General features: G+C 44.0%; 1 protein-coding gene across 2 annotated transcripts in view; it reads left to right on the forward strand.

The window, feature by feature from the left end:
- SLC15A4 (solute carrier family 15 member 4) overlaps window positions 1-24,478 on the forward strand; it is a 36,199-nt gene extending 11,721 nt beyond the window's left edge. The window contains exons 2-8 of one of the 2 annotated variants that reach the window (XM_056533670.1): window positions 9,192-9,478; window positions 10,971-11,133; window positions 13,828-13,899; window positions 15,556-15,724; window positions 16,982-17,137; window positions 20,057-20,215; window positions 23,448-24,478. In XM_056533670.1, the coding sequence (XP_056389645.1) occupies window positions 9,192-9,478; window positions 10,971-11,133; window positions 13,828-13,899; window positions 15,556-15,724; window positions 16,982-17,137; window positions 20,057-20,215; window positions 23,448-23,581 (1,140 nt within the window). In that variant the 3' untranslated portion in view covers window positions 23,582-24,478. Of the gene's footprint in view, window positions 1-9,191; window positions 9,479-10,967; window positions 11,134-13,827; window positions 13,900-15,555; window positions 15,725-16,981; window positions 17,138-20,056; window positions 20,216-23,447 lie in introns of both variants that reach the window. The other variant, XM_056533659.1, reaches the window with a different exon arrangement.
- Window positions 24,479-25,940: the final 1,462 nt, after the last annotated feature.

The raw sequence follows: 25,940 nt of genomic DNA on the forward strand, positions 1-25,940 counted from the left end.
GGGTGGGGGGATGATGACAAGGGGATGATGAAGGGGGGGTGGGGGGGATGATGACAAGGGGATGATGAAGGGGGGGATGTGTGGGATGATGACAAGGGGATGATGATGATGATGAGGCTGTTAATGACTGGTCTGGATGATGACAGGGGGGGGATGATGTATTTCCCACCCAAGGCTTATACTCGAGTCATAACTTTTCCTGGGATTTTGGGTTGAAATTAGGGGTCTCGGCTTATACTCGGGTCGGCTTATACTCGAGTATATACGGTACACTTCTTAGTAGATACTGTGCTGTGCTGAGTGGATAAATGGTGGTACAGTATTACTCCTCACACAAGAAACAAGAATTTGCTGTAGAAATCCATTTATTAGCAAAATAGCTATGTTTACACGCTGCAGAAAATGTTCAGGGTTTCTGCAACAAATTGGTTTCAGGTCTGTTACAGAAAATTTGTAGTGTGTGAACCTAGTACATATTCCGCTGCGGATTTCAGCTTTCTTTTTTTTCCCCTTTTACTTAAAGGGGCACTCCGGCCCTAAGACATCTTATCCCCCTATCCCAAGGATAGGGTATATGTCTGATCACTGGGCACCCCCGCAATATCTCATGCAGACACCCACCTATGGCAGCTGCACAGAGCGATGTTCGCGCTGTGTCTGAAGGGTCAGGACTACGGGGACAGAGTTTTGTGACTTGACAACTCTGCCCCCCCCACGTTTAGCCAGGTAGCTCTGTGTGTTCGCTCTGTGACTGCCGGTGGCAGGCTCATCCACAGTGTGTAAAATGTGTATCCCTACCCTTGGGGTATGTTCGCACAGGGGGGAAAAAAAGCCTTACAAAAAAATTCAGCTGCCACTGATTTAAAGGGATACTCCAATGGGAAACCATTTTTTTAATTAACTGGTGCCAGAAAGTTAAACAGATTAGTAAATTACTTCTATTTAAAATTCTTAATCCTTCCAGTACTTATCAGCTGCTGTATGCTCTAGAGGAAATTGTATTTGTCTCTGGAATTCTGTCTGACCACAGTGATCTCTGCTGACACCTCTGTCCATGCCAGGAACTGTCCAGAGTACAAGCAAATCCTCATAGCAAACCTCTCCTGCTCTGGACAGTTCCTGATACGGACAGAGGTGTCAGCAGAGAGCACTGTGGTCAGACAGAAAAAAATTCCAGAAAGAAATACAATTTCTTCTAGACCATACAGCAGCTAAGTACTGGAGGGATTAAGATTTTTAAATAGAAGTAATTTACTAATCTGTTTATTTTTTTTTTAAATCAACTGGTGCTAGAAAGTTAGTTTTCCACTGGAGTACCCCTTTTAAATGAAAATCCACTCTGAAAAAGAGTAGACTGTTTATCAGAGCCGTTCCACTTGGAAGCTCACATTAAATGGGAGCTTAAAAATATCCTCTGGAAAAGCAACATAATAAACACCTTTTCAAGTAGTTTTTGCAGGTGGATTTTTTATTTTTTCCTTCAGATGAAACCACACCCCTCCGTATTAAGCCCCTCCTACTTTGACAGCAAGGCGGAAGTTGTCAAAAAGTAAAATATAAGAATTGTAGAAAGCTGGTGCTTGCAATAAAACCGTATACAACTTTTTGCAGTTTACACTAGGGCTGGGCGGTATGACCAAATATGTGTATCACGGTATTTTCTTTTAACTTACGGCAGTTCCACGGTATATGACGGTATTTTCACAAACCCCCGCCCCATGTGACTCGCGCGCGGTGTTCGGCTTCACCCCCCCCCCCCCAAAATCATGTGACCCGCCAGCGCTGTTCTGCTCCCCCCCCAATTAATGATCAGCCCAGCTGGGCACTACTAACAGATGTCACGTTCAAGCACTGCCCTCCTCTGTTGGGGGCCTCCGGCGATGGAACTCACTGTACGCCAGTGGTCTCAAACCTGCGGACCTCCAGTTGTTGCAAAACTACAGCCAATGGCTGTCCGGGCACGTTGGGAGTTGTAGTTTTGCAACAGCTGGAGGTCCGCAGGTTTGAGACCACTGCTGTATCCCTGTGCCGGGCTGCAAAAGATAAAGAAAATAAACTTTAACTTACCTACGTCGGCCACACGCTGTTCCTTGGGACTGGAACGTCTGACAGACGTCAGCCTATCACCGGCCGCAAAGATATCCCGCCCTGGCCAGTGATAGGCTGAGCGCACTGTCATGTAAGAAGCCGGCCAGAGCTCCTTACATGACAGTGGGCTCAGCCTATCACTGGCCAGGGCGGGACATCGCTGCGGCCAGTGATAGGCTGACGGCTGTCCGATGTTCCCGTCCCCAGCGTGTGGCCGACGTAGGTAAGTTAAAGTTTATTTTCTGTATCTTTTGCAGCCCAGGCATAGGGATACAGCGTACAGCAGTGGTCTCAAACCTGCGGACCTCCAGCTGTTTCAAAACTACAACTCACAGCATGCCTGGACAGCCAACAGCTGTCCAGGCATGCTGGGAGTTGTAGTTTTGCAACATCTGGAGGTCTACAGGTTGGAGACCACTGGTGTACAGTATAGAAATCCAGTGCCGCGGCCCCCCGGGGGCTGCGCTGGGCTGATAATACATTCCCGAGGGGGAGGGGCCCAACCGGTATTGCGGTATGGGGGAAAATTCATATCGTGCAGCCCCAAAAAAAATTTGGTGTTCGATATGAACCGGTATACTGCCCAGCCCTAGTTTACACCAGATGCAGGGATGATAAATGCCCCTCTTTAGACTGCAGAGTATTGTATAAAAAATGTAACCGGAATAACAGTATTGTGTGATCATAGTGGTATAAAACATGTCATGAGATGAACAGTCATGGGATATGCCTGGAGCAGTTCTCGCTGTATGAATCCCTAGCCTCTATATAAGGTTACAATCTTATTGTGATGAGTCAGGGGTAATACACAAAACCTATATCAGTTACCTCCCCTCCCCCAGTCTTATTACTAAAGAGTTTATCTGGGAATTAAAATGTTCAAAATAAACTAATGGTGCATTGTAGCAACCGCAGTGACACTCTGTATCCCCAAGATGGTGCCAGCACTCCATAATGTCACCTACTGCTCTGTGCACTACAGCTTAACGGCACACCTTTGGTGACACCTGTGTGTGTGTGTGTGTGTATATATATATATATATATATATATATATATATATATATATATATATATATATATATAATATAATATAATATAATATAATATAATATAATATAATGACGTGTGCCCGTGTATGGTGTACGGTTGAATATGGTACATCAGGCATGTACGTCTCTGGTGTGAACATTAAATGGGCAGCAGCAATGTGGACACCTGAGCAGAATAGCTTCTCTGTTAAACATATTGAAAATAATCTACCGTATATACTCGAGTATAAGCAGAGTTTTTCAGCACGATTTTTCGTGCTGAAAACGCCCTCCTCGGCTTATACTCGAGTGAACTCTCCGCCTGTCAATCCCTTAATCAGTGGTCTTCAACCTGCGGACCTCCAGATGTTTCAAAACTACAACTCCCAGCATGCCCGGACAGCCATCGGCTGTCCGGGCATGCTGGGTGTTGTAGTTTTGAAACCTCTGGAGGTCCGCAGGTTGAAGACCACTGCGGCCTTCGTCATCATCCAGCCCCCCCTTTTGTTTTGTACTCCCCTCCCCTCGGCGGGACGTTAGGGGGAGCTGGTTCGGGCCATCTATGCTGCACGGACCATCCGGTGATGATGGTTAGTCGTTGCGGGCTGTCCATTTTCACCTGGGGGGCCTCTTCTCTGCGCTTCGGGCTCAGCCCCGGAGTAGGGACGTTGCCTTGACGACGACGCACAGGGACGTTCATGCGCAACGTCCCTGTGCGTCGTCATCAAGGCAACGTCACTAGTCCGGGCCCAAAGTGCAGAGAAGAAGGCCCCCCCTGGTGAAAATGGACAACCCGTACCGACTAACCATCCCCACAGGGAGTTGGTTTTGCAACATCTGGAGGTCCGCAGGTTGAAGACCACTGATGAAGGGATTGACAAGCGGTGATGATGAAGGGGGGGGGGAATGATGACGAAGGCCGCAGGGGGTCTTCAACCTGCGGACCTCCAGAGGTTTCAAAACTACAATTCCCAGCATGCCTGGACAGCCGATGGCTGTCTGGGCATGCTTGGAGTTGTAATTTTGCAATATCTGGAGGTCCGCAGCTGGAAGACCACTGATGAAGGGATTGACAGGTGATGATGATGAGGGATGATGACGGGGGTGATGATGACAGGGTGATGATGCGGGGGACTGGATGATGACATGGGGGGGGGTGATTTATTTCCCACCCTAGGCTTATAGTCGAGTCAATAACGTTTCCTGGGTTTTTGAGGTAAAACTAGGGGCCTCAGCTTATATTCGGGTCGGCTAATGCTCGAGTATTTACGGTATACTACTAGATCCTAATCTTCAAAATGACTAGGGGAAATGTGTGTGTGCCTGCGAAGGGAAGTGATAGAACACCAATATAGTTCTTAAAAACCCAGCCATTCACGAACAGGCTGTAAGATTGTATACTTTATTAATACATCTGGTTACTGGGTCAGAGAAAGTAAATGAGAATCCTTAAGGGGTTATCCAGGAATAGAAAAAACAGGTAATTTCTTTGAAAAACAGCTCCATGTCTGTAATCAGGTTGTGAGTGGTTTTACAACTTTGCTACATTCACTTCAATAGAACTGAGCTGCAGAACCACACCTAACCTGGAGACAGACAGGGAGCGGTTTTGGAAAGAATTTACACTTTTTTTTTTCTTTCTATTCCTGGATAACCCCTTTTAAATGTCAGAGCTGGTCAATGAAATACAGGGGACAAAAGCTTGGATCTACACCTTCAGACAGGGAGTTCCCCATGCTTTGTTCTATTCTGCTGCTGTTCCTCCTATACTACGTCCATCAGATTTTGGGCAGATGGAGAGGTGTGATTATTCTGTGCTCCAGAGATCAGCAGTGCTTTGCTTCACTTCTCCAGCCAAGGTGTGGGCTTTTGGGTGGTGATCTCTGCTTTGTGTAGCTTCTCAGCCAAGGAAGTTCCCAATGACTAGTTCTAGTGCTGGGCGGTATTCCAATTCATACCGAATACAGTTTGGTGTGTGTGTTGTGTTTTTTTATTTTTTTTTTTTTATTTTTTGTTGCGATAAGAATTTTTCATATACCGCAATACCGGTCAGGAGGCTGCTTCAGGCAGGCACAGGCGGTCAGGCGCTATACCTGCGGGTCCCACAATCCCCGCAGCAGCTCAGACTTGGCAACAGACTCAGTGGCAGCCCCACCCTCCGAGTACAGTCACCAATCACTCACCAGGGTGGGGCTGCTGCTCCTCCTAACTTTCTCCTCCTGCCACCGTAGTGCCGCCATTCCTTCCCCCGCTCAGCCTTCCCTGGACTGCCATCTTCAACCGTCAGTGCCGCTGCCCAGGTGTTCCTCCCATCTGTGTCTGCAGTCTGCTCTGTACTGCTATACACATGGGGGTGGGTGGTATGTGCAAAGAAGACTGCATACAGAGCATTGCACCCTAGTGTATTTTACAGACCTTAGAGTGCACATACCCTCCCATGTGTATAGCAGTGGGTGGGTGTAAATTCCTATACAGGTGGGGGTATGTGCAGAGCATTGCACCGTAGTCTGTACTTCACACAAGAATGCAATGCTCTGCACATACCCCCACCTGTGTAGGAATGTACACAGACACTGCTATACACATGGGGGTATGTGCAGACTGCAGAGCATTGCACCATGTAGTGTCTTCTACAGACCCTAGGGTGCAATGCTCTGCAGTCTGCACATACCCTATAGTACCTATAACAAAAAGTAACAAAGTGTAATGAAAGTGTGTTAATTATTATTTTTTTTTTATTATTATCCCATTTACCCCTTCCCTAAAATAATGTAAAAAAAAATGGATGTGGTATCGCCGCTTGTATCAATGTCTGAACTATTAAAAAATAATGTTAATGAAATTGCACGCTCGATGGTGTTACACGTGTAAAAAAAAACTGAAGTCAAAAATTGCGTATTTTTGGTCACTTCATATGCCATAAAGAAAATAATAAAAAGCGATCTAAAAGTCCTATTAAAACAAAATGGTACTGATAAAAAGTGCAGCCCACGGTGCAACAAATGAGCCCTCATACATCCCCCATAGGGCAGGTATGTGCAGAGCATTGCATCGGTCAGTGACATCTGTACATGCACTAGGGGAGTATGTACGGAGCATTGTACTCTAGTGTATGTACATTCCTATGTTAGTGGGAGGGATTGGACAAACATTTTAGCGGGTTAGTGCTGGGCGGTATACCGGTTCATACCGAATACTGGTGTGTAGTATCTTTTTCTTTAAGATATTAACTTTTCACATACCACAATAGTTTCCATAGCAACCAACTCCAAATTATGATGGTGTAGAGAAACATCTGGCCATACACAACGTCTCTGGTAAGTGTAGTCCGAGCCGCACCGAACTGACTGGTAGGGGACTAAAACGTCTGGCGGGCATGTGACTTCTGGGCGCGTGCAGGAAACTCGAGCAGAACTACCATTAAATACCGTGAAACTGCCATAATTTAGAAAAATACCGTGATATACATTTTTGGTCCTACCGCCCAGCACTAACTAGTTCTTGTGGTGATGTCACTTTCGGTGGCAACATGGGACATGGTAGTGGCCTACACTATGTGGGGGAGCAGCTGCTTCTCATTGATGTTTCCGCTTCACAAGAAGTCAAACAATCCAATGGCCAGGTCTTACGGATTTAGTAAATCTATAAAATGCATTTTTAAAGCAGCAGATGACTGGCTAAAGAGCACGTTCAGGATCGATCAGAAACCCTTTTATTACTACCAGGGGATGAGAGAGGAAAAAGTCACTGGCCTGGAAACTGCGTTCTTTGGGGGAGGTTTATCAAAACCTGTCCAGAGGAAAAGTTGCCCATAGCAACCAATCAGCTTGCTTCTTTAACTTTTAACCAGGCCTCTGGTTGTCTTGGGCAACTGGGTAACTTGCCTTTGCACAGGTTTTGATAAATCTCCCCCTTTTTGTCAAGGACATTCTTAGGATTTGAGCCATCCACATCAGTGTCCTTATAAAACTGACTACCCTTAGCATGTAACAGAGGGGACTTCGGAATTGTACAGGATCACCTGGCACTGTTCAGAACAAAGGACCTTCAAGTGAGTAACTTTATTGGTCCAGAATGCAACACCTTTTGCTGCGCATGCGCAGCAAAATGCGTTGTATGCTGGAGCAATAGTTACTCACCTGAAGGTCCTTTGTTCTGCTCTTCTTGTTCCGATCAGTGCCGGGGGATCCTGTAAAACTCCGAAGTCCCCTCTGTTACATACATTCCTCTACAGGACGGCTGCAGATGGAACTTATTTGACACACGCTTTACATTGTTGTGAATGTTACACAACCAACTTTGGTAAGCGGCTGTCTTCCTCCTCCCCTCCCCCGCCTGTGGATTTACTTGGATTCCTGCACATGAGAGCGCCTCCTCCCTATTCTCTCTACCCTTAGCATAGGACAGGAGGGATCACTGTGGGGTCTCTGAAGGCTGTGCACAATAAGTTAGTGAAAAAATGGGAAGGGGGCGGCAAGTTTCCTTTAAAGGGGTACTCCGGTGGAAAACATCATTTTTTTTTAAATCAACTGGTGCCATAAAGTTAAACATATTTCTAAATTACTACATTTTTGATTAAATAAAAAATCTCTACTCTTCCAGTACTTATTAGCAGCTGTATGCTACAGAGGATTTTTTTCTTTTTTGAATTTCTTTTTTGTCTTGTGCACAGTGCTCTCTGCTGACACCTGATGCCTGTATCAGGAACTGTTCAGAGCAGGAGAAAATCCCCATAGCAAACATATGCTGTTCTAGACAGTTCCTGACAAGGACAGAGGTGTCAGCAGAGAGCACTGTGGTCAAGACAAAAATAAATTAAAAATTAAATTCAAAAAGAAAAGAATTTCCTCTGTAGTATACAGCTGCAAAAAATGTTTAGTGTAAGCCAACGGTTGCCTTAAAGGGGTTGTCCCATGAAGAAAAATGTGTGCTCGGTTTCCTGGCAACAGCAGGGTCACAGTTCAGAGAGGAAACCAGGAAGTGATGAGATCCATGGGGGAGAAACAGTACAGTAATATAAGTAACCTTACTTAAAAGCAGCACATTTGTCCTCCGTTACATCTAAGTATGTGGTGCACATCTGATTTCGGTAACTTTGCTTCATGGGACATTCCCTTTAAGTTTTGGTAAGTCCCAGTGCCTGTGCTTTCCATTAACAAGTAGGATGAAAACTGTTGTACAACGTGGTTTCAAAAGGCTCCTCGTGCTCTGGACACTTTCTGCCCCTGTGCTGTGTATGTTAGTAACGCCCACATCATAAGTCAGGTATACGGTCCACGGCTACTGTAAGCTAACATACAGCAGGTATTAATACCACATAGCTCATGTACCTGGATAGTAGGAAGTGCACTGGAGCCAGATATGCCAAACCTAAGAGGCGCATCACTCTGTCCATGGAGCAGACTTAGAAATCTACACCAGATGTTTTACAGCTCAGAAAACTGCCATGGCGGCTTAATAAATTCCCCCAAAAAGTGCTTGTGCAGCTTCTTCAAAAAATGCCTTAAAATGAATGCAGAATATTTATAAAGGTCACTAGACAACATACAACATGCTTCACCCTGCAGGTGTTTCTCCATTGAGGTTCTGATAACACTGGATCCTTTTTTACAGGCTCTTTGTTGATCCGGACAGATACTATGTGGTCACCCAACTGTGTGTGTGTGTATGTGTGTGTATATATATATATATGTGTGTGTGTGTGTATATATGTGTGTGTATATATGTGTATATATATATATATATATATATATATATATATATATATATATATATATATATATATATATATATAGTATATGTGTGTGTGTGTATGTGTGTGTGTATATAATAATTATACAATTTGAAAAATAAACCACCTAATTTTTTGGATTTGCAGTGCCGCTATTTTTGTCCCATTTGGAATATTGGATGCTTGTCATGGGGTAGTGGTTAGACCTCTGGACTTAGCTGAGCACCCGGACCTTGAGTCCCTTCACAATGACACTTTTGCTTTATTGTTTGGATATAGATATTTTACTGTATAAATACTCTTCCTCTGTACATACTATCTGCTTTTTTGTGTTTTTGTCTAGGTCAAAGACCGTGGGCCGGAGGCAACACGTAGATTTTTCAACTGGTTCTACTGGAGCATTAACCTGGGAGCGATCATCTCTCTTAGTGGGATTGCATATGTGCAGCAGAACATAGGATTCCTCACTGGATACATCATCCCCGCCGTCTGCATTGGTGTTTCCTTCTTGGTGTTCATGTGTGGACAGACTGTCTTTGTTTCCAAGCCAGCGGATGGCAGCGCCTTTACTGACTTGTTTGGGATCCTGGGATACTCTTGCTGTACAAGGAAGCCAGAAAACCAGGGAGTGTAAGTGTAAAATTAAGTGGGACACAGTTGATAAGCACCCGCTCTGCACCCACTTCTTACTTTGCTTTAGTCTAAAAAATCCTACATAAAAGGGGATGTGCCCTGTACTCTTGGTGCCGCTCATTATTTGAGAGCAGAGCCCTATAGTGACACTACACTATATACTGTTTATACATTAGACAATAATTCACTAGTAGTAGGATTCCCCTTTATCAGTGAACTCCAATCCGCAGGCGAATGTTATAGGACAGGAAGAGCTGAGCAGATTCATATATAGTTGTGTTTATAAAGTTCCAGGAAAACTTTCCATGTATTCATGTAATTTTCTGTTCATTCTGGGCTAAGTTGCCAAGTGGGCGGTCCTATTGTGATTGACAGATATAGATAGATATAGGGATCGACCGATTATCGGCACGGCAGATATTCAAGTTTTTTGCCATTATCGGCTTCTAACCTGCCGATAATGCGCAAAACAAGGCGTGCGCATGAATCGTGGGACTTCAGTCCCGGCCCTGAACTTCAGACCGGGACTGAAGTCCCCCGATTTGTGCGCATGCCTTGCCCTGCGAAGCAATCTAGTTTAGATTAAAGGGGTTGTGCGCTGCCCTGCCTTTCGGAGCTCCGCTAGCAGCGTCCGGAAGTTCATTACTCCGGACGCTGTGTACGGGCTTCCGTGTTCGCGGCCGGCCCCTCTTGACGTGAGCGGTCACGCCCCCTCAACGAAAGTCTATGGGAAGGGGGCGTGACCATTGTCACGCCCCCTTCCCATAGACTTTGGTTGAGGGGCCGGGCGTGACGTCACGAGGGGGCGGCCGCCAACACGGAAGCCCGTACACAGCGTCCGGAGTAATGAACTTCCGGACACTGCGAGCGGAGCTCCGAAAGGCAGGGCAGCGCACAACCCCTTTAACCCTTTGCAAATATGACACCCAATGGGGCAATTGCCTGACAGCTGACAGCATGGTGGAGCGAAGGCTGTCAGCTGTCCCGCTCCTCCACTCCCTCACCTTTCTCATGCTGCTTCATTCTTGCAGTGGGAGTGAGAGCCGCGGGGGCGCCATCCACTGCAGGCCGGCGTGAGGACATCACATCATCACGCCGGCGCCCGGAGATCACGTCCCCGCAGCTCTCACGCACAGTACAAGAACGTAGCAGCGTGTAAGAAAGGTGAGCGCTGTATGGATGGACGGGCAAATTCTAAGTGATGGGGGCAAATAAAAGTGAGGGGCACACGTCAGGGGCGTATTATATGTGGGGGCGTATTATGTGTTGTAAAACTACAACTCTCAGCATGCCCGGACAGCCAACGGCTGTCCGGGCATGCTGGGATTTGTAGTTTTGCAACAGCTGGAGGCACCCTGGTTGGGAAACACTGATGTAAGGATGTATATAGAAATTGGCATCACCAAACTTTTGTAAACAGAGCCTAAGTTTAGTTCTATTGAGAAGACAACTTGTAATGTGCTTTTTTTTGTGTGTGAAATCTCAGCAGACAAACCAATGATTCCCTGAGGCACAAACAAAGCATTTTGGACATGGCGAAGGCTTCACGGGGCGGTCCATTTAGAGAAGATAAAGTGGAAGATGTGAAAGCACTTGTAAAGATAATACCAGTGTTCCTGGCACTTATTCCTTACTGGACAGTGTATTTTCAGGTAGGTTATGCTGTCCTTGGTTTACTGTCAACTTATGTCCTACTTAGTCTCCATTCACATCTGCTTTGTGGTTTTCATCATCATTTGTGACCACACGGATACTGTTGTAGTGTCCAGAATCTGTTTGTGTAGTGTATAATGTGTCGTGTCATAATAATTCTCCAGATTAGTTATACAGTGATCCCTCTAGGAGGTTTGCTATGGGGATTTGCTCCTACTCTGAACAGTTCCTAAAATTGACCACAGTGCTCTCTGCTGACACATCTGTCCGACAGAAAGGAAATTCTAAAAGAAAAGAACTTCCTCTGTATACAGTATACAGCAGCTAAGTACTGGAAGGATTAAGATTTTTAAATAGAAATAATTTACAAATCTGTTAAACTTTCTGGCACCACTTGATTTAAAGGAAAAAAAAATGTTTTCCAGTGGAGTAACCTTTTAACCCCTTAAGGACACATGACTTACTGGAACGTCATGTGTCGACTCCTGATCTATAACGCGGGGCCACGCGTCATAGCGGGTTGGGCCTGGCCTCTAACTTCAGATCACGGCGCAAAAAAATGAGCCCTCATACTGCCCCATACACGGAAAAATAAAAAATTAATAGGGGTCAGAAATGACGACAATTTTAAACGTATTAATTTTCCTGCATGAAGTTATGATTTTTTCCAGAAGTACGACAAAATCAAACCTATATAAGTAGGGTATCATTTTAATTGTATGGACCTACAGAATAAACATAAGGTGTCATTTTTACCGAAAAATGTACTACGTAGAAACGGAAGCCCCCAAAAGTTACAAAACGGCGTTTTTTTTTTCAATTTTGTCTCACAATGATTTTTTTTTCCGTTTCACTGTAGATTTTTGGGCACAATGACTGATGTCATTACAAAGTAGAATTGGTGGCGCAAAAAATAAGCCATAATATGGATTTTTAGGTGCAAAATTGAAAGAGTTAGAATTTTTTAAAGGCAAGGAGCAAAAAACGAAAATGCAAAAACGGAAAAAACCCCGGTCCTTAAGGGGTTAATGTACAACATCAGAAACAGTACAGCAAAGCGAACCAATCAGTCACTTATACTCAAATGTGTCTAAATGACAACAAGCTTATTGAACATATAAGAAAAAAGTTACATACAGTATAAAAAGTGGATTGGCAAGAGAAATGCAGAATCAATACGGTGATATCACCGGCCCTAACCACAATCTATAATAGAGGTAAGTGTAGGAAGGTCAGAACCTATAGCAGCAAACATAAATAAAAGTACATGTAAAGTGTCACACTTTGGCACTAAAGGGTACGGTGTAACATATCCACCCTAAGTACTCAAGTGAGAGTAAGGTGCCAAATGGATGAAGTGACGAGTGCATGTAAGTAAAGCATATAAAATGTATCCAAGATAGAAAGTAAGGATGGCACTCACCAGGCTTTTACTGTAGAACGTTGTTGTTGTTTTTTTTTTTTTTATCCGTGATGTTGTACAAAGTGCATAGTGCAGCTGCGTCCGCAGCGGGCGGTGACGCCAGGACCTCTCCCCAAACCGATGCAACAGCTGTTGCCTCCTGGCCACGTCAGATGCCGGTTATACACCTGTTGTACCTGACGTCGCCAGGTAGGCGAGTTACACAAGAAAAGTGCTAGTGACTTTAAGAAATTGTTAAAAACAGACCAGAAATGCAATGTAATTACTTATAATCTTAAGCTCTGCTTGTTATGTCATAAAAATACTCCTAGATCCAGCTGATCATTCAAACCAAAATCTTCCCCCCCATGTCATCATCCAGACCCCCGTCAGCACCACCACCTGTCAATCCCTTAGTCTTCATCCAGTCCCCCCTTTTTGTTTTCTACTCACCTCCCCAGTTGTTGCTTTCTCGGTGGGAAGGAAGGGTGAGCTGGTCCGGGCCATCCATCTTCGGCCATCTATGCTACAGGGACCATCCGATATGGTATATTGGTATATGGTATATGTATATCTTAATGCACTGAAGAGGCCAATGAGAGGTGCTAACTAGTGGTAAGAAGGAGAAATCCAAATGTATAAGGAGGATGTCCCACGAACATAGTAAAATACTATTCTTACCACTAGTTAGCGCTAGAGATGAGCGAACCTACAGTAAATTCGATTCGTCACGAACTTCTTGACTCGGCAGTTGATGACTCATCCTGCATAAATTAGTTCAGCTTTCAGGCGCTCCTGTGGGCTGGAAAAGGTGGATACAGTCCTAGGAGACTCTTTCCTAGGAATGTATCCACCTTTTCCAGCCCACCGGAGCACCTGAAGGCTGAACTAATTTACGCAGGAAAAGTCATCAACTGCCGAGCCGAAGTTCGTGACGAATCAAATTTACTGTAAGTTCGCTCATCTCTAGTTACGGTCTTGAGATACAATAACCAGTTTACTGGAACCAGGTTCATATTGTAACCTGAGGGGCCACTGTATTTTGTAGTCCTGTATTATAATAATATGGGTGAGATTTATTATGCTGTCTTAAAGGAAGATTCTTTGTTGCCCATAGCAACCAATCACAACTCTTTAATTTTTGGAAGGGAAATGAACGTTGAGCTGTGATTGGTTAATATGTACAACAAATTGAATATTACGATAAGTAACGACTCCCTGGAAAGCGTATCCTCTCTAATAGCTATAGAATTGTCCCATCCTAATTCTCTCTAAATATGTTACTTTCTAGATGCAAACGACTTATGTTCTTCAGAGTCTACATCTGAAAATTCCACAGATCTTTAATAATGAAAATCACACGGTAAGTGTTCTTCACTATGCATAATATAAAATATACACAGACGGGTCAGTGTGAATACAGACCATAGTTTGGTTTCTTCATGCAGACTAACCTGGTGACATGCCATTGCACGTTTAGTATAGGACAATGACACCGAGGCGTCTTACAAGGCCTTGGATATCTTTAGGATCTATAGTAGCCATATTGTGCGGCGCTGTGCCTGTGTAATCAATGTCAATGATAGAATATAGATGGCTTGTCCTAAGTATAATTCAAGTCTTGGGATATAATATTTGTGCTGTAATGAATCTCCTCTTATGTTCTTTTCCATCGTGACTCATTTGTTCCGAAATATCTGTAGTTTTCAGTGTCGCAGAACATCTTTGTGCTCTCACTTCTGCTTTTTTCTTTAAGATTTATGTGAACAGGAACAGTTCTCCTGTCTGTCCTACTAGAAAATCGGAAAGTGTAATATAATGTAAAAACGTACATGCGTTTGTTTCTATCTTCTGGATAGGAAATATTACTGACCTGCTCCGAACCAGAGCTGCACTAATGGGATTCTGAGAACTTCTTTATGATGGATGCAAATGGCCCTCAGTAGAGAGTAGATATTGAGGTGGATCAGTGTTTACTAACCAGCGTGCCTCCAACTGTTAAAAAACTATAACTCCCAGCATGCCCGGACAGCCTTCGGCTGTCCGGGCATGCTGGGAGTGGTGGTTTTGCAACAGCTGGAGGCACGCTGGTTAGTAAACACTGATGTGGGGCTTGTCCTCAGTCTCTCAGTGGTACAACTTTGGTTCTGTTAAAACAGCCAGTCATGGCTGAGTATATAACATATATATTAAAGGGTCATTCTTGTGATCCCGAGTAATCCCCTATCTGTAGAATAGGCAATAACTAGTGGATCGGCAGGGGGTTCTGACTGCTAGGTGCTCCACTGATTATGAGAATGGAGGGTAAGTGTCCTCCAAACAATTGGAGCCGCAGTGCATATACATAGCCAGCGCTCCTTTCATTCTCTGGGGCTTCCGAACATTGCAGAGCTCCTCTTTTATTCTTAGGATTGCTGGGGAAGTCCCAGCAGTCAGTCCTGCACCTATCCGCTAGTTACCCTCTGATCATTAGAATTCCCATTCAAAAACTAGGGATCGACCGATATGTGTTTTTTTTTTTTTTTTTTTTTTTTGTTTAAGGACCAATACTGATAATCTGTGACCTTTCAGGCCGATAACTTATGCCGATATTCCGGTATAAATTATCGGCTATTTCCCCCACCCGGCCCTGCAGATCAATGACTTAAAGCAGGCGCTCTCTCCCCCTGCCTGTCCTGTGGTCCTCCCTAGTCCAACCACCACCGCCGTTGCCCCATTGCCTCCCCATCCCCGGTTTTATAATTACTGGGGTCCGCGCTACTTCTGGTTCCGGCGGCATCCTGGGCTATCACTGTGCGCACTTACGGTGATGTCGCGTTGAGGACATCACTCGACGTCGCAGGAGCCAGATGTAGCGCGGACCCTGGGAACAGGTAACTATAAAACCGGGAATGGGGGAGGCAATGCGGCTGCGGGGGGGGGCATTATCGGCAAGCTTGGTTGCTATGGACAGCTCAGCGACTCTTCTCTGGACAGGTTTTGATAGATCTATCTGTATGTCTTCTGTTTTCTCTTGCAGTTTCCAGCTGCATGGCTTACTATGTTTGACGCAGTGCTTATTCTCCTCCTGATACCACTGAAAGACAAGTTGGTGGACCCAGTCTTGAAAAGAAAAGGCTTATTACCCTCATCGCTCAAGAGGATTGCTGTTGGGATGTTTTTTGTGACTTGCTCAGTTCTAGCAGCAGGTAAGAATTCTCTCCATTGTAGATCAGTCTTACCTGCATGTCACAATGACTTCTAGTATTACCGCACTATGGTTGTATGGTAATGTCACACAACCAGGTGCCTGGACAAGTCAATAGGGGGAGATTTATCAAAACCTGTCCAGAGGAAAAGTTGCTGAGTTGCCCATAGCAACCAATCAGATCGCTTCTTTCATTTTTGAAAAGGCCTCTAAAAACAGAAAGAAGCGATCTGATTGGTTGCTATGGGCAACTCGGCAACATTTCCTCTGGACAGGTTTTGATAAATCTCCCCCTATGAGATCTGCTTGCTCCTGAACCCCTCCTGGACGTCTGGCAGTGCTGGTCTTGCTTTCTATAAAGGGGGGAAAATGCCTTTGGGATAGTTTGGGCCAAAGAAAGCAATGAGATATTTATAGAATACATTCAGAGGTTGAGTAAGGCTGGGTTCACACCATGTTTTTGCAATACAGTTCCCGTATCAGGTTTTTGATGAAAAAATAAATAAAACGTATTCCTCAAAACATTTTTATTGGGGGGGAAGGGGATTTTTCAAAAATATTTAACTTTTTTTTTAACTTTTACTCTTTAATAGTCCCCATAGAGGACTATATATAGCAATCATCCGATCGTTCACATTAAGTGCCGCACTTCTGCAGATGCCGTAATCTGTATTGATCACGGCATCTGAGGAGTTAATGGCGGACATCCACACGATCGCAGATGTCGGCCATTACCGGCGGGTCCCTGGCTGCTATCAGACCTGCCATGCATGACCCGACCCGAGCATTGCTCCAATGCTCGCGGTTATGTATAGGATGTAAATGTACCACCTCACCAGGAAGTACATTTACGTCCTGTCGTTGAGGGATTAATACGTATACGTTTTAATATGTTTTTTTTTTACCTGGACAAAAAACTGTGGTAGGCTACAGTTTTGGGTACAGGGGGGGGGGGGGGGACTGACTGACAAAACCGTTCAGGATGCAAAACGGACACAACCTGATGCATCTTTTGGCATATGGCTTTCAATACGGTTGCGTGCGGTTTTCAAACTTAAAACCTCTACGGGAACTGTATTGCAAAAACGTGGTGTAACCCCATCTATGTTCTGTTAGATCCTTCCAGTGCTTCGTACCCCTGCTGTCTCCTCTCTATGCCTCTTTCTCAGGATTAAACATCGGTAAAGATCAAAATGATAGAAATAAAATAAAAACTTTCCTTTTTAACCATTGTTCTGTGTCTCCATGTTTTTCATAGGTATTTTGGAAAGTAAAAGATTAGCAATTGTTAAAGAAGATAAAGTCACTCAAAAGATTGGCAATGTGACGTATTACGCCGCTGATCTGGCCATATGGTGGCAGCTCCCACAGTACCTGCTGATTGGGCTTAGTGAAATCTTTGCAAGTATAGCAGGTAAGTTATATTGGATTAGTGACCATTGTGCCATTAATGTCATGCTTTAAAACAGCCTTTCCCAACCAGGGTGCCTTAAGGTGTTACAAAACTACAACTCCCAGCATGCCCGGACAGCCGAAGGCTGTCCGGGCATGCTGGGAGTTGTAGTTTTGTAACACCTTAAGGCACCCTGGTTGGGAAGCACTGGTCTAGAGCAAAGGCGTTGTAGTTTTGCAACAGCTGGAGGTGCCCTGGTTGGGAAACACTGCTCTAAAACTACACATGATGAAGCAACTACCTATGAACCTTGAACTTTTCAGTGGTTCTTATGACCACAATGCATTTAATTTGAACAAAATGTCAAGGGGATTTAGCAGACCCCCATGATGTGTGAGCCTGGTACCCCATTTAGATTTGCTGTAAAGCTCCGAGATGTAAGGGATTGTGTTTTCCAGTACTCGTGCTGTATTGCTGTCTGCAGAAAGTAAGCAGTACTGCGGGATCTTGGCCATTACACAGTACACCCTACACTAATATAAATTCAGCCGTGCCCGCCTGCACAAAGTAATAGGTGTCGCACATGACTGTTCAGTTTCATAGTCTCTGCAGAGTCTTCTAGCAAATCCTTTTGTTTAAAGAGAAGTGAAACCAGGCAACCAGAACTGTAGAAATCATACACTGTATATTACGGCCAAATTTTCCATTTTCTTTAAAAATGTACATCCTCTTTTTCAAAACCTGTGCCCAAAATGTGGAACCTAGAATATAAGACAAATGTCATTTTTCATTAGCAAAGTCCTTTTTGTTGTTTTTCTGCCATCTGCTCCCCGTAGAACAAGTTGATGTGGTCAGTGAGAGGTGACTGCATGGAGCTCAATGACTATCATGGTTCAGCAGAGCTTCAGGGTTTCTCATCTAGGTGTTAGTGTCATTTGGCGATTTCTTTATCGCAGTTCATTTGGTGAGTGTGTGTGTGGTTGTTTTGTATTTAAAGGGGATATAAGGATTTATTTTTAAATCAACTGGCTCCAGAAAGTTAAACAGATTTGTAAATTACTTCTATTAAAAATTCTTAATCCTTCCAGTAGTTATCATCTGCTGAAGTTGAGTTGTCCTTTTCTTTCTGACCACAGTGCTCTCTACTTGTCTCAGGAACTGTCCGAAGTATTAAAGGTTTGCTATGGGGATTTGCTCCTATTCTGGACAGTTCCTGAGACAAGCAGAGGTGTCAGCAGAGAGCACTGTTGTCAGACTGAAAAGAATAACTCATCGTCAACAGCTGATAACTACTGGAAGGATTGATTAATTTACAAATCTGTTTAACTTTCTGGAGCCAGTTGATTAAAAAAAAAAAAATATATATATATATATATATATAATTATTTTATTTTTTTTCCCCTGGAATATCCCCTTTAAAAAAAATAAATAAATAAAAAAAAAAAAAAACTCTTCCCATGCAGATTCCAGAATGTCTATGAATTAGTATTTTACTATTTTTATAAGCCAGTAAGGGTGCATGCATACCACATTTTCACTCTACGGGTGCCGAATCCGGCTGAGGGAGGGGAAAACAGTTTGCTCCCGTACCCCAGCCGCACCGACGCCCTAATCCATTGACTTTAATGAGCCGACCGGAGTCAGTTTTACTGTATCCATAGTATTCTATGTTTTGAGGTCTGGTCAGAAAACCGGATACGGGTCAAAAATTAGTCATTAAAGTCAATGGATTAGGGCATCGGTCCGGTTGGGGTACAGGAGCGCACGGTTTCTCCCCCCCCCCCCCCCCCCCCCCCAGCCAGATCTGACACCCATAGAGTGAAAACGTGGTGTGCATGCACCCTAACTTAGGCAGCATTTGGACCTACAGGTCAGATTGGTGGCATCCTTTGAGATTCCAAACCATTATAACAGTAGGGTAACATGATCCCCTATTCCCAATGGAGAAGAGACTGTGCACACCTGATGACTCTTTATCAACAAAGTCTGTACGGGAGCGATTGAGACTGGTTGTAAATCCCTTTAAGCCTGACTCACACACTTATTTATTTATTTATTTTTGTTCTTTCTAGTGGGAATGGATCTACATAAAGTGTTTTTATTAATACTTCAATTAACTTAAGTTTTTCAGCACAGGAGTACTCCTTTATCACCTATCCTAAGGATGGGGGATAAGTTTCAGATCGCAGGGGGATCCGACCGCTGAGACCCCCTGCAATCTCCAAAGCCGCAGCTGACGCGCCCCCTCAATATAACTCTATGGCAGAGCCGGAGCGCTGCCTTTAGCAATCTCTGGCTCTGCCATAGCGCTGTATTGAGGGGGGGTGTCGGCCACCACATCGTGCATTGGTTGACACCCACTATCTGGCCAGAGAGCCGGGCCCTGTACGGGAGATCGCAGGGGGTCCCAGTGGTTGAACCCCCAGTGATCTGAAACTAATTCCCTATCCTTAAGATAGGGAATATTTTTTCAGCACTGGACTGCCCCTTTAAGAAATTATAGTTTGGCTAAAGAGAATGCTCCAATTCTGCACATTGCAAGGCTGTGTTATCTGCATTGGAACCCCTCTCACATTTCACCACATTTGATGGGAAGAATATCGCAGCATGCAGCGCTGTTCTTTTAGTCAAAATGACACGAACCTACGGACCCCATCATAAGTCAGAGCGTTCTGTCATGTGGTGTTGTCATCCTGGTGATGAATCTGGTGCGCTGTCATTTTAGCTTTTCTGCTCCTATGATGGAACAGAAAAAACAGAATTATCAGGACTAGTGTTGTGTCCCCATATTTAGCAGCTCTATTCTGAAGTATTGGGTCTATACTTGGGAAGGGAGTTGTATGCATTTAAGAAATATCATGACTAAAATGAGCAAAAGATTTGAAACTGAATTTTGTGTATCTATAGAGGATTAATGTGTTTCTTCTTCTCTTTCAACAGGCCTGGAGTTTGCATACTCTGCGGCCCCTAAATCCATGCAGAGTGCTATTATGGGACTCTTCTTTTTCTTTTCTGGTATTGGATCATTCGTAGGCTCTGGGCTGCTTGCCTTAGTCTCTTTGCCTTCAATTGGATGGATGAGCAGTCACGCGGATTTAGGCAAGTAAAAAAATAAATATAAATGAATATGCCTATGGATAAAGCTTGTTGCCTACAGTGTGGGTGTGTATTTGTGTGTATGTGTATATATATTATACGCACGTAGAAATGTCTGAGCTATTAAAATATAATGTCAATGATCCAATTCACTGAATGGTGTAAACATAAAAAAAATGCAATAAAGTGACTGAAAAGTCATATATGCAAGTGTTGCCGATAATTTACATTTTTATCCACAAATTTATTTTTTGGCTTCATCGTACATTTTATGATCTGTTGAAAGGTGTTATAACTAGGGGTGTGAATCGCCAAGAATTTGGCGATACGATTCGAATCGTGATACCAGTGTGGTGATTCAATATATCCCGATATATCGCGATACCGTCTAGGTGACGATACATCACGATATATCCCAATACATTGCCCACCTGGGAGCATTCATAGATCCCAATAGACGCCGCTGTCAGCTTTGACAGCGGCGATCTAGTAATCCGGCGCGCACTTTTCTCATTTTATCCCGTCCGGGCTGCAACATAAAAGAAAACGCACTTTCTCTTACCTGCCAACGAGCCCCCGGTGCTTCAGTACAGGTGTTCGGTCGCCGGACTGTATTCTTCTTACTTGCTGTTAGCCCGGCACGTCACACGGAGCTTCAGCCCATCACCGGCCGCAGCGATGTCCCGCCTCTGCAGGTGATTGGCTGAAGCTCCATGTGACGTGCCGGGCTAACAGGAAGTAAGAAGAATACAGCCCGGGGACCGAACACCTGTACCGGAGTGTACTGGAGCTCCGGGGGCTCGTTGGCAGGTAAGAGAGTGCGTTTTCTTTTATTTTGCAGCCCGGACGGGATAAAAAGAGATAAGTGCGCGCCAGAGTACTCCTTTTAATAGCCAGCCGCGGCGATCGCCGCATGCTGGTTATTAGCGGCGGCCCCCAGCTACTGAGAACAGCCGGGGGCTGCAGAGTATGGAGCGGGCACGAGTCCATAGCCCACTCCATACACAATGCCGAGCACCGCATGCTGGATACTAGCGGCGGTGATGCATCAGCGGCCCCCAGCTACTGAAATCAGCCGGGGGTCGCAGAGTATGGAGCGCGCACGAGTCGGAGCCCGCTCCATACACCCAGAGCGCTGCCGCGTCAGATCTGGCCTGCCCGGCTCCACAAATGTGGAACTTGTATTTCCTGATGCCCGGGACCGGGCATCAGGAGATACAAATTCCACGTCCCTAAAAGAATCGATTCAAAAATATTTTTAATCGATTCAGTATCGCCAAATGAAAAAAATCGCGATAATCGCGTGAATCGATATTTTTCTTTTTTCTTTTTTTACATTTTTTTTCTTACATCCCTAGTTATAAGGTACAGTTGGTTGCACAAAAAAATAGCCCTCATATGGGCCTCCAAATGAAAAAATAAAAGGGGGTGGTGCTATGACGTCATGAGCTCCCTGCTCCAGCGTCCGGAAGTTTGTTCTAAATGCTGAGAAGCGGAGTACTCCTTTTAAACCTTAACACATATGGACATTTATGAACGTCCATATGCGCGTCCCCATATATAATGAGCGCTTACGAGGTGAGTGCGCAATCATACCCGGTGGGTCCCGGTAGCTGTAAGCATCCGGGACCCATGTTTATGCCGGACATCGCCGATCGGGCTGATGTACGGCAATAACTCTTTTTAGATGCGGCGATCAAAGTTGATCGCCGCGTCTAAAAGTGAAAGTTAAAAGCATCCCTGCTGATCGGGACAATCGAAGTAAAATTGCGGTGTCCCGATCAGCTAGGACACAGCAGGAGGTACCCGCACCTGTCTCCTGCGCGTCCGATCGTCTATTTGATTGCTCCAAGCCTTGAAATCCAGGCTTGAGCAATCAACCGCCGATAAAACTGATCCCTGCTATTGAATGCAATGGCAGTGATTAGTGTATTGAATCAATGTACTGCATGTTATAGTCCCCTATAGGAGCTATAACATTGCAAAAAAAAGTGAATAAAGATCATTTAACCCTTTCCCTAATAAGTTTTGAATCACCCCACTTTTCCCATAAAAAAAAAACTGTAAATAAAAATAAACATATGTGGTATTGCTGCGTGCATAAATGTCTGAACTATAAAAATATATTGTTAATTAAACCGCTCGGTCAATGGAGTACATGCCAAAAATTCCAAAGTCCAAAATAGCGTATTTTTGGCCACCTTTTTTATGCCATAAAAAAATGAATAAAAAGCGATCAAAACAAAAATGGTACCGCTAAAAACTTAAGATCATAGCGCAAAAAAGGATACCTCATACTGTCCCGTATGTGGAAAAATAAGTTATAGGGGTCAGAAGATGACAATTGTAAACATATAAATTTTCCTGCATGTAGTTATGATTTTTATTTTTCTTTTTCTTTCAGAAGTACGACAAAATCTAACCTATATAAGGCTAGGTTCACACCACGTTTTGTACTTACGGTTCCCGTATACGGCTGGGGGGGAGGGGGGCAGGGCGGTGCTTAGTCCCGCACTCAGCCGTATAGGGGAACCGTATTTAATGCATGTCTATGAGCCGACCGGAGTGAACCGCAGCCTCCGGTCGGCTGCGTTTTCGGCCGTATGCGGTTTCCCGACTGTAGGCAAAAACGTGGTGTGAACCCAGCCTAAGTAGGGTATCATTTTAACCGTATGGACTTACAGAATAAAGATAAGGTGTCATTTTTACTGAAAAAGGTACTGCGTAGAAACGGAAGCCCCCAAAAGTTACAAAATTGCATTTTTTCTTCCATTTTGTCGCACAATAAAAAAAAATTTTTCCGTTTCGCCGTCGATTTTTTAGTAAAATGACTGATGTCACTGCAAAGTAGAATTGCTGGTGCCAAAAAATAAGCCATCATATGGATTTTTAGGTGCAAGATTGAAAGGGTTATGATTTTTAAAAGGTAAGGAAGAAAAAACGAAAGTGAAAAAAACTGAAAAACGCTTGGTCCTTAAGGGGTTAAACCTGGATAGACACTGAGAAAAGTTTGATTATTGGTCATGCACAATATTTGAGATTTTGCCACTAAAGGCAGGGAACGGGCGAGCAGGCTTGGCAGCAGCTTATGTGTATGTCCGTCTTTCTTGCTGCCATGTGAACTTGTATTGTGTGAAGATAAATTCGGGTGCAGAAAGTGTAGTGTTACGTAACTGTTGTGGCATCTTTCCATTATATACATCGTCTTCATCCATCTTTCTATCTTCTTCTGTAGGTAACATCAATGAATGTCACTTGAACTATTATTTCTTCCTACTGGCTGCTATCCAGGCAGTAACCCTCCTGCTTTTTCTCATCATTTCTGTGAAATATGAGCGCCAGCAGACTAGAGCGAATGGAAGACTCTAGCAATATTTGCTAAAATAAGTGGAACTGTGGTGGAGCATTTGTTGTACGGACGGCTTGGCTGAAGGGAGTGCCTGCATAATTCATCAGGATGTCCATCTGCGATGTACACGAGTCCAAGTGCTCTTCTGAGAAGTAGACTTTATTTTAAAGGTCCCTTATGTTGCACTACTTCTATTCTGCAGTAATGATGTATGAATGCCTCTATGATGCACTGAACATGTTGGCACTCCTACAAGAAGCTGGACTGTCTTTTTGGATTGACCGCTCGGCTTCATTGATATTTACATAACCTAGTTTATTGGTTTCTGCGTGGCCTTCATAGGCCTGATATTGTCTTCTATATAATGTAATGGAATCAGTAAATGGTGATGCGAATAGGTGAGTTGATCTAATACTACTAACCACGATGGGTTAAGCGGAGTTCATATCATGACCTCCCGCCCTTATGTAAAGTTCCCTTTATTAACATCTGCTGTCTTGTTCTAACTTTGTCATTGCCTCTATAATTGAGGTTTGGTTCACATGGCCATTATGCTATTTTTTTTTTTGGGTGCCAGATGGACCGTAAACGGGTTTAAGCATAACTGACACCATTGGGACCTCATGGATCTCATTAAAGGAATAATCTCCAGGAAAACCATTTTCTTTTTTTAAATTAACTGGTGCCAGAAAGTTACAGATTTTTTTTTTTTTTTTCTCCACTGCCGCCTAGACTTAATGACAGAGCTCCCTTTTCTGGCGCACTATGACCATATGAACTTTGCCTAAGTCATATGAGAAAAGAGACGTAGCTCTGCTTCTTTTTGCAAATATCGTGTCACTCTTGTCCACATTAGAGATGAGCGAACTTACAGTAAATTTGATTCGTCACGAACTTCTCGGCTCGGCAGTTGATGACTTATCCTGAATAAATTAGTTCAGCTTTCAGGTGCTCTCGTGGGCTGGAAAAGGGGGACACAGTCCTAGGAGACTTTCCTAGGACTGTGTCCCCTTTTTCCAGCCCATGGGAGCACCTGAAAGCTGAACTCATTTATGCAGGATAAGTCATCAACTGCCGAGCCGAGAAGTTTGTGACGAATCGAAATTACTGTAAGTTCGCTCATCTCTAGTCCACATGTTGTATCTGATATTGCAGCTTTACATGAATTGTGCTGAGCTACAATACCTGGCTCAGCTGTACTGTAACATCATAGCGACCCTACTAATATTACTTTGATGTTCATAATGGCTACAAGATATGGTTTAATGTAGCCCATACGCCTCCACTATTATTGGAATAGAAATTGCACCTTTTTAGGATCCTGTACCATTTGGTTCGCACTGGAAAACATCAAGTAAACTATTGATGATCTTACTTAACCAAGAGACAAAAACCGGCACTGATACTAACTCCTGTGCACTGGAATACCGGGATAGGAAGGTGTAGAGGGAAAGACACCTTAACAACAATAGACAAACAAGAGAATGATACGGAGCACTCGCCCAATCACTACTTCGATGGCAGTCTATGACCGTTTTAATGTTTGGATGGGGGGGAGGGGTGTTTAGACGCTGTCCACGGACCGTATCACGCCACTTGGCGCTTCGTCAGGCCGCTGAGCGGCCTGACGAAGCGCCAAGCGGCGTGATACGGTCCGTGGACGGCGTCTGAACCCCCCATGTGAAGATGACAACGTTCAGAGACTGCCACTTAAGAAGTGATTGGGTGAGTGCTCCATATCATGCTCTTGTTTGTCTTAACTATTGGTGATTATTTTGGGTCCACGACTTTATCCAATAAAATACATACTAACACATGGACAGGAGGATATGGTGAGGTGTACAGCTACGGGAGAACTTAGACCAGCCTTTCTTACAAAGCTGCACTGGAGTGAGATACCCCAAGTTTATTAAGAGTCACATGACTCTTTGAGGTACATCTTTGCCTGCCAATCCTTTACATTCTGAAATCTGTGCCAACTCACTATTTCTGGTGTCATTTACGCTGATTCTCTCTATAGTAAAAGTGTAAAGCCCGGAGGGCCCCATCCACTTTTTGAGAGCAGAGTACATATCCCAAGTCACTATTTTTGTACAAATAAAGCAAAAAAAAAAAAAAAATTGTGACTTATTTACTTCACCCGTAGGGGGCATAATAAACTCCCACAGCGTCATGGAGAATGTGGAATTCTTTAGTGGCGAAATTGGTTTATAGAAAATATATACTGTGAGCCACACTTATAATGAGGAAAAAATTAATTGGGGTGTGTTCACTTCACATGTACTGTGTAAACTGCAGATTTTATGCAATGTTCATCTATTTCTATTGATTTACATAGCATGAAATCCATAGTGTATACAGTATGTGTGAACACCCACA

The sequence above is a fragment of the Hyla sarda genome, chromosome 1 (assembly GCF_029499605.1).
Source record: "Hyla sarda isolate aHylSar1 chromosome 1, aHylSar1.hap1, whole genome shotgun sequence".
NCBI lineage: Eukaryota > Metazoa > Chordata > Amphibia > Anura > Hylidae > Hyla > Hyla sarda.